At 36.3% G+C, this 9,195-nt stretch overlaps 1 protein-coding gene across 1 annotated transcript; it reads right to left on the bottom strand.

Annotated features, from left to right (window-relative positions):
• Positions 1–2,789: 2,789 nt before the first annotated feature.
• LOC100244357 (uncharacterized) lies at positions 2,790–8,979 on the bottom strand. The gene is made up of 8 exons (XM_019225170.1): positions 8,553–8,979; positions 7,794–7,861; positions 6,884–6,950; positions 6,604–6,758; positions 6,424–6,494; positions 5,371–5,439; positions 4,763–4,863; positions 2,790–3,266 (listed from the first exon to the last, which is right to left on the bottom strand). The coding sequence occupies exons 1-8, from the start codon at positions 8,814–8,816 to the stop codon at positions 2,973–2,975; spliced, it is 1,089 nt and encodes a 362-aa protein (XP_019080715.1). The 5' UTR covers positions 8,817–8,979; the 3' UTR covers positions 2,790–2,972.
• Positions 8,980–9,195: the final 216 nt, after the last annotated feature.

Raw genomic sequence — 9,195 nt, 5'->3', positions numbered from 1 at the left:
GTTTATACCTATTCTAAACAGACACCAGGAAGTCTATAAATAGACTTTCTACCCCGGCATTAAATGATTCAATTAATTCCTGCATATTTCTCTCTCTCTTCTTTGCATCCTTTGTCAGTTCGAGTACAAAACACAAGTTGTGTTCGTGGTGTTCTACAGATTGAAGTGCTGCTTTTGTAGAACTGAATATCCGTTCTATCTTGAGAGACATTTATTCACTACCTTGAGCATCAGAGAGGGAATAAAATTGTCTTATGGAAACAGTGTTGTCACTGGGCTCGGATTCATAGAATTAAAGTAAGTTCTGTAATTTCATTTATTTTATTTACATACTTATTTAATGTTTACTTAAAGTATAAACTGTAAAAAGATTTTACTTGCTAACAATGTTATTTTATTTTATTTACAAACTTTAAATCACAAATATCACTGTGAATTAAGTCTAGAGGTTCAGTACTTCTTTCAACTGAATGAAAAGGTACTTTTGTTAATTTAGATTCTACACAAGTTTCACATTTATGATTAGGATCAATATTAAATTTAGGTAGATAATCTAAGTGAATTAATCTACGTAGAGTATCATAATTAACATGTCCTAATCTACCATGCCAAATATTAGAAGACTCAAGCAAGTAAGCAGAAAAATCAATCTTATTATTATTAATAGACTTAGGTACAACAGTCATTACATTCATCTTAAAGAGCCCATCACTAAGATAGCCCTTTCCTACAAACATCTCATTCTTTGTAAGTACAAACTTATCAGACACAAACACTAATTTGAAACCATTTTTGCTAAGCAAAGATCCAGAAACCAAGTTCTTGCGAATGTCTGGCACATGAAGCACATCATTTAAAGTGAGTTCTTTGCCAGAAGTCATTTTCAGAATCACCTTCCCACGACCTTCAACTTTGGAACTAGAAGAGTTACCCATGAATAATTCTTCATTTTGCTCCACGGGTTTGTAAGTTGAAAACATCCACTTGTTGGAACATATGTGACGAGTAGCCCCAGTGTCCACCCACCATTCCTTGGTGTTTCCTACAATATTGCATTCGGATACAACAACGGAAAGATTCATCTCGAAGACATCATTTGAAAGTTTATCAAATTCTGTCACATTAGCTTGGGGTTTCTTTTCCTTCTTTGGCTTACGGCAATCATTAGACTTGTGACCAGTTTTGCCACAATTATAACATTTGCCTTTGAATTTCTTCGCCGCATTTGATCCTTGATTCTGATTTTGATCACCATGCTTTCGTTTCTTGTTAATTTTTGGTCCTTGTTCAATAACATTGGCTTTAGCCTCCATTGAATTATTTCCCTTCTTTTCAGATTTTCGGTTGTCCTCCTCAATCCTTAACCTCACAATTAATTCTTCAAGATTCATCTCTTTGCGTTTGTGCTTAAGATAATTCTTGAAGTCCTTCCATAGTGGTGGTAATTTTTCAATCACAGCAGCCACTTGAAATGAGTCACTAAGACTCATTCCTTCAGAATGGATTTCATGAAGAATTACTTGCAGTTCTTGAACTTGACTTATAACTGTTTTGGAATCGATCATTTTGAAATCAAGAAATTTGCCGACTATGAATTTCTTCATGCCAGCATCCTCGGTTTTGTATTTCTTGTCAAGTGAATCCCATAGTTCCTTTGTTGTCTTGAGTGAACAATACACATTGTAAAGTGTATTGTCTAAGCCATTAAGCACATAATTTCTGCATAAGAAATCAGAATGCTTCCATGCATCCACGGCAGCAACCTTTTCCTTGTTGGTTTCTCCTTCTTCAAGTATGGGACATTCTTCATGAAGGAACCTTGCCAAGTTCAATGTGGTGAGGTAGAAGAGCATCTTTTGTTGCCAACGTTTGAACTCATTCCCATTGAATTTCTCTGGTTTTTCTCCATGAGTCAAATTCATTGTAGGAACATTGCTTGAAGATGCCATTTGATTTCTGTTACAAAAACAAAAATGCAGAAAATTTAGAATACAAAATTCTGATTTAAAAAAAATAATAGATGAATAGAATATTTAAGTTTCCAAATGCAGAAACACAATCTGATTTGAAACTTAAGAATATAATATTTACTGAAGTATAAACTACAAAAAGTTTTTTTTATTTTTTTTATTTAATAAAATTGTCTTAAGATTGTTAGCAAGTAAAATCCTTTTACAGTTTATACTTTAAGTAAACATTAAATAAGTATGTAAATAAAATAAATGAAATTACAGAACTTACTTTAATTCTATGAATCCGAGCCTAGTGACAACACTGTTTCCTTGAGACAATTTTATTCCCTCTCTGGTGCTCAAGGTAGTGAATAAATGTCTCCCAAGATAGAACGGATATTCAGTTCTACAAAAGCAGCACTTCAATCTGTAGAACACCACAAACACAACTTGTGTTTTGTAATCGAACTGACAAAGGATGCAAAGAAGAGAGAGAGAAATATGCAGGAATTAATTGAATCATTTAATGCCGAGGTAAAAAGTCTATTTATAGACTTCCTGGTGTCTGTTTAGAATAGGTATAAACCTATTCGGAATAGACACGTACCTGTTTGGAATAGTCATTCAAGTGGGTGACTTTGGAGTCAATTTTCTCATTCAATACTTAATGGATTTGAACAAATAAATATACCATGTTATACTCCTCGCGGAGGAGAACGCATTGGTTCGTGGTCCCGACATTTTCGGAGTGTGGGTCACACTTTTAATTAAGCCCCAAGTTGCTCAATTATTATTTTTTCAAACTCATTTCCAACATATTCTACCTAACAACAAGAATTGACAACAAATGATTCTATTTGTCTTTTATCTTTTTCTTCCCCTAAGGAAACAAATGAAACAGAAGAAGCCATGCAACCCATACTATTAATGGGATCCAACTCATAACACAAGAAGAATAATAAATAGCCCTGCCCTGCTCGAACCCAACCACCCCCACCAATAATAAGCTGCATGGACACCTCAAAGCCGGTCTATGGGCGTAAAGGGGACAGCTTTGGACCTAGAAACCCAGTACCCAACAAAAATAGATATGCAAAAGGCGACCACGGAGATGAGGACAGAGAAGGCGCTGGCAGCATCCCAAGAGCTTGTTGAAGCCACCTTGCTAAGCTCAGAACTGACTAAAGCGATATCTAAAGGTACCCAGTCACAACTAATAGAATAGTGCCCAGATCCATGCCATGGGTTCCCATCAACTGGATACCAGAATGCCACTGAAATCTTGCTTGTTTGACCAATGGTGAATTGAACATCCTGCATTTACAAAGAGCAGTGCTTCAATTTTGTTTTCAATTTAATGTAGAATATGTGCAAGCTTGAAGAACCCAAATTTTCTAGTTTGAAGCTTTTAATCTTTTAGGCCAGCCTTATTGGTATAATGATGGAAAATGGTCATGAAGTTACTCTAAACTTACTATGGCAGTTGGGGGTACATAAATATGAGCAGCATTTGGAAATATAAGAGGAAATGAAATCATTCTAATGTGTTCATTATCATTTTGGAAATTTTGATTGTGGCAAATCTTCTACATGAAGAGCTAGAACTATCAAATGCTATGGCACCAGAGACCGAAATGTCCTCATCCTATACAACAAAAACCATGATTTTAAAAACCGGACCGGACCGGCCGGTTGAACCGGTCCAACCGTCGACCGGTGAACTATCCGGTTCGGTTCGCTCAATGAACCGTTTTGTTATCAAACCGGCATTGAACCGTTCAAACCGACGGTTGGACCGTCGAACCGGACAACCCGTCCGGTTTTTTGCAAATCGGTCATAACTTAAAACAAGTTTTTTTTACTATGAAAAGGTCATTCCAGGCCCAATGCTTACAACTAAATCTAATAAACCATCTTTGGTCCAAGCCACTAAGACCCAGTCCAATGAAAAGATTAATCACTATTATTTGGGCCATGTCTTCAAGCCCAATTTGCAGCATTCTTTATTTAAAAATAACACTTGCATTTGGGCCATGCTTCCAGGCCCAGCTTGGTGGCTTGTTTGGCTTAAAGGTTGGAAGGCATTTATAGAGCACATAGAGCACATAAAATTCTTGTGCTTCCGATGTGGGATTGGGAATGAGACTATTAGAGGAAAACATTGCTTTGGACGCATGGAAGTTATGGAACTTTGATTTTATTTCAAAATTTTATCATATAAAATCTTAAAAAAAATATAAATATTTAAATTCCTGTTTATTTTTATAATAATTATAAAAAATAATATAAATTATTTAATAGAATAATTTAAAAACAATACAATACAAAGACAAAAGGATAAAATTAAATATTTTAAATTTTTTCATCTTAAATATATCTTCTTTCTTAAATATTACATATTTCTATTTAATAAAATTTAAAATATTAAACTTTATCATTTAATTTAATATACCAAATATAAAAATCAAACATTATTAAAATTTGTAATTTTATATATTTTTAATTTTTATAATTATTTTTAATTTTAATAATATATAAATTATATATTTATGACGTCACCGGTTCGATACCGGTTCGATAGCGGTCCGACCGCCGGTCCGACCAGTGAACCGTGAACCGGTAACTTTTCCGGTTCGATCACCGGTCCGGTTCTGAAGACATTGACAAAAACTTTTAACTTAAAAAATCCATTTCAAGGATTCTAGTGGTTCTGTGTTCTGGATCAGGCTATAATCTAGGGCTTGTCTAAGCTTTCAAAATGGCATTGCAGGCTATAAAAGTAAGAAACTAAGCAGTAGCAAAGATGGAACCTGTTGAAGACGATCCATTGTTCTCAAAGGCCTCGAAAATTCAAAATAGTATGTACCCTTCTGACCTGATGATGCATAAGGGCTGTCTTCTTCCACAAAACCTGTGAGTGGAAGTTGCCAACAACAACACAAACAGCAATTAGCACTACAAGGTTCAGCTGCCGCAGGGAAAACCCATTCCAGACATGTATGCATGATGCATGTTAAATTGGGTGGCCACCTTAGCTAAGGACAACAATAAGTCAAAACTGCATTTTTTGAATCGAACAGAACAGAACTCAGAAAGGATATCATTGTTTTAGAACCACAAGGGATACCAATTTTTCTTACGTTAACAAAAAGAAAAAGGGACTTGAAAAATCAGCTCCTGGTATGAATATCATGAATGAGACATGGGCTGCTAGATTATTTTCCAGAAAGCAGCCTACCAAAAATTGAATTAAAAATGCATGTCTTATATTATAAAGAATTCTATAATTTGTTATCTGTTTGTCCAACATGGTAGCAGTGAGTTCTCCACAACCAGCTCTTGAACATAGTTTCCCTAACACCAAATTGGTGGAACCGGAATATTAAAGTTGAATAAAGAACAAGTGATGAATGGATACCTGAATGCATTGCAAGACTACCATGCCACCATGCCCCCTTCCAGTTATTCTGTGCACTGGTATCATTTCCTGAAAACATGGAAGCAGTTCAAACATTATTTTTTTGGAGATTTATCCAAAAATGGAAAACGAGACCAAGTTAAGCCACCAGCAACCACTAATGTGATTGATGGCATAAGAATGGAATATTTATGTGACTAAAGGTTTGTACTGGTTGTCCACCTATTAAGTAATACCTGTTTTTCCAGGCTTAAAAACTATGAAAACAGGAAAGACTATAGAGATAACAAAGACAATATTGTCCAAGCTTTAACCGACTGAGTTGTTTATAAACATTTTCCCTCTTTTGCAAGTGAAAATATAGCCTCTTCTTAGCTCATGAAAACATGTTATTTTTCTTCAAACCTTGCATTCAACAATATTCCTTTGCTTCTTTCAAACCCATAGTTCTATTTTCATATTATGAAACTTCAGATGGAAAACTTCATTTGACAGGGCAGCACATTTAAGGCCAATAGTCAGTACTCAAACTAATACTCAAAAAAAAAAAAAAAAAAAAAAAAAACACAGAAAGAGAAAGAGCTTTCTACACTTCTTAGACTTCCTTTGTCCCTCTGTCTCAAACCAGAGTCAACAAAATCTAAAGTAATTGCAAATAAGAGCATTGGATGGTCCACTGGAAGAGTCGCTCAATGGAGTGACCAGGTTAGGTTAGATAGAGTCCAAAAGGTTGTCCCCTAAGCAAATATATGATAACTTGGTTAAACTGTGTTTAGGAATACCACTAAGCAGAGCATTAAAATTTGTGTGGATGCATGCTTGCATAATGGACACTAATTTTAATGGTGAGAGTTATTAGACTTTTGACTTCCCATCAACACATCTCTTTTGGACATAAGAACTATAGATAAACCATCCTAGAAAATGTGATAGCATGCATACTTAAATGAACAGATATTAATTTACTTATAGGAGTTACAAGAGGATGGATATGCCACCAGTCAATGGCCGGATTTGAGAAAAAAGAGACAAAAATTTCAATCCTGTAATTACCAGAAGGGCCAAGTCCATCAAGGTGTCGACAATGTGGATTCCAGGCATACAGATCAACCAAATGACCGAATCTGATCATGAAAAGCCAAAAGAAACAGAGAGTTATGACCTAGACCAAATTGTTTTGCCTTTCACTAAAGACTACAATATGATGTGATATGAGCTACACTATGGTTCTACCTGTCACCTCCATTCCCTTCTCCATTGTCTATTGGATTGCCACCATAAAGCCTTCCTGGAATAGCATTTCCAATTGAAAAGTGCATAATGTCAACTTCATTGCCACGACAAGTTTTGCTAGTGCATTTATCTGGCTCCTCCTTGCACCCACCCATCTAGTCGCAATGAAACCATTCTCAGTTCTTTAAAATTAAAAGAAAAGGGGAGCAAAGAAGACCAACAGGTACTATTAATTTCATATGAGATCCAACACAAGCAATTGACAGCCAAAGAAGCTTACATTATGATATGTAGCATTCTCACCAATTTGAAACATGAGAGCAACAGATGGGCATTTGTTATTGTTGCTGTGTCACACAAGAACAAACCCTTTTTAGCCTAAGATCGCCATGTCAAGAATTTTAATTATGCAAAAAAATTAGAACAACTCAACAGAAAGTGCACTTCAAGTAAAGATAATATCTAAAGTAGACTGGACTATCAGAACAGTATTAGCAAATTTTGGACAGTTAGGATAACACTCAAATGACAATGACAACAAAAAAAGAAAGGCCATAAATACTTGGAGGAGCATGCTTCCAATTTACAAAGGAAGCTAACCTCCCTTGAGAATTGCTACTCCCATCTGCTTCTTTTTAGTGTCATCCATAAAGCATCGAAGAACTACAACCCAGCAGATTTAGAGGACAAAGCTTGTCTTGTTATATTTCTTCTATTTTGGGGCTAAAAAGATCTCCACACTTCCTGCTAGTGTCATCCATAAAGCATTGGACAACTATGACCCAGCGGAATTTGGGGAAAAAATTGTCTTTAGCATGTTCTGGGGCTAATGAAAGATCTTATCTTCACCCTTTGAATTGAAATTGCAGCTATACAATCTTTGTGCAAACTACCACCATTTTAAATGTAAATCACAACCATGACATCATATATATATGCCATACCAATAAATCATCATCACAACCATGTAACAGCACTTCATGTATAAATTCATGTAAATGACAAATAGCCATCCATTTTTCTGCACACGTTTAATAGAACCTGAAAATTAACCTAAGTTCGATGATCAACCTCTTAAATAAGTTTTAGGTGTCCACAGTTTAGAAACCGAGCTAGAACAATCAAATTCAACCATTTGAGCACCTTTCCAAAGCCAAGTTGTCCCACTATGACATGAAACATTCACTCACCCTTTTGAGTAAGCATAGTCTCCATCAACTTGCAACATGAAGAAGATATCCTTTCCATCATGCAAAGCCTACAAAATCAAGAAGATTATAACCTAAAAGACCCTAAAAGAGGGGAAAAAAACCAGGAAAAAGAAAAAAAGCCACACTAAATAAAAGGAAGAAGAAATCTGAAATTCACTTGTTTGATTTGCAACCAAAAAAGGAAAGAAAATGGAATATAAGGGAAAATATTTAAAAACTTGAAACGTTTACAAATTTTCATTCCCTGTGGAAAAAGGCCGAACTTTTTATTTGCTTCCACTTTCTCTCTCCTTTGTTTCATTTTTTTTTCTCCCACTATCCGTCATCCAATCCAAATGGAGGCAAACCAATCGACAATTTTACTAGAAAACCATAAAAATGGGCAATCGTAATCCCTTTCCTTTCAGAGCCAAATAATCAAATCACTTCATTAATTAGCATGGTAAGAAAAGTATTTCCCACCAAACAAAACCCAAACCCTAAAATTCAAAACCCCTCAAATACAAAACCGACAAACCGAAAACCATAGATATTGAACAAACCCACAAAAAAGTCTGATCCGACCCATTTCCAAAAACAGAAAAACAGAGAAACCCATGTAACTCAAAATCATTGATACTCAACAAACCCAGGAAAAAACTAATCCAACCCAATTCAGAAAAGAGAAAAACGGAGAAACCCATGTAACTCATGCAAGAAAAGATGACCCAAAACGGAGGAACCCATATCCAAACAGACCTTGACAGTCATTTTGCCACCTTTGTACTGGTGATCTTCATCTGGGTCCAAAGCTGGGAGGAGAGAGAGCTCCAACCCATCGACGTCGCTCCAGTCATCGGCGTGGCCGTCGAGGGTGACGAGTCCAGGCTTGTACTCGGCGTGAATCCGAGTCTCCAAGTCCGGCTCGCAGCTCCACTCCCCCGATTCTTGGTGCGAGTTCGCCAGGTGGGTCTGGGTTGACCCGAGGATGAGGATGAGGGGAACAACAAACTGGATATGCATTGAAACGACGACGTTTTTTGAAACGACGACGCTTGTTGAAACGACGACGCTCGGGAGGAAATGTTGAGACGTCGAATTGAGGAGGTTGGTCTGTATTAATAGGGAGGTTAGACCGGCGCCGCCGCCCAGGGGGCGACGACGACTGTGCGAAATTACTGTTTTGACTTATCATATATTGAAATTGAATTGAAGGAATGGGCCAGGCCCCACCTACTTTGGGCCTTGTGGGCTTATTTTGGGTAGTTTGGAACCACTTCTATCCTCGACCCGCCTCATGTCCATATCTCATTCGGATTGACTTTTTGAGAAGTCAAAAACTCTTTTGTTAAATTTAATAAATATTTTTTTCTAAATAACTTAGATTTAATAAATACTACTG

Source organism: Vitis vinifera, chromosome 14 (genome assembly GCF_030704535.1).
Source record: "Vitis vinifera cultivar Pinot Noir 40024 chromosome 14, ASM3070453v1".
In the NCBI taxonomy this organism is placed as follows: Eukaryota; Viridiplantae; Streptophyta; class Magnoliopsida; order Vitales; family Vitaceae; genus Vitis; species Vitis vinifera.
The sequence above is the reverse complement of the archived record's forward strand: the minus strand, read 5'-3'. Positions and strand labels throughout refer to the sequence as shown.

Coding starts and splice junctions, on each gene's coding strand:
- LOC100244357 (XM_019225170.1), bottom strand. CDS start 8,816: ATGCATATCCAGTTTGTTGTTCCCCTCATCCTCATCCTCGGGTCAACC. Junction 5,440..6,423: donor TGATGGACTTGGCCCTTCTG/GTAATTACAGGA, acceptor CCATGTTTTCAG/GAAATGATACCAGTGCACAG. Junction 4,864..5,370: donor TAGTCTTGCAATGCATTCAG/GTATCCATTCAT, acceptor TTCCACTCACAG/GTTTTGTGGAAGAAGACAGC.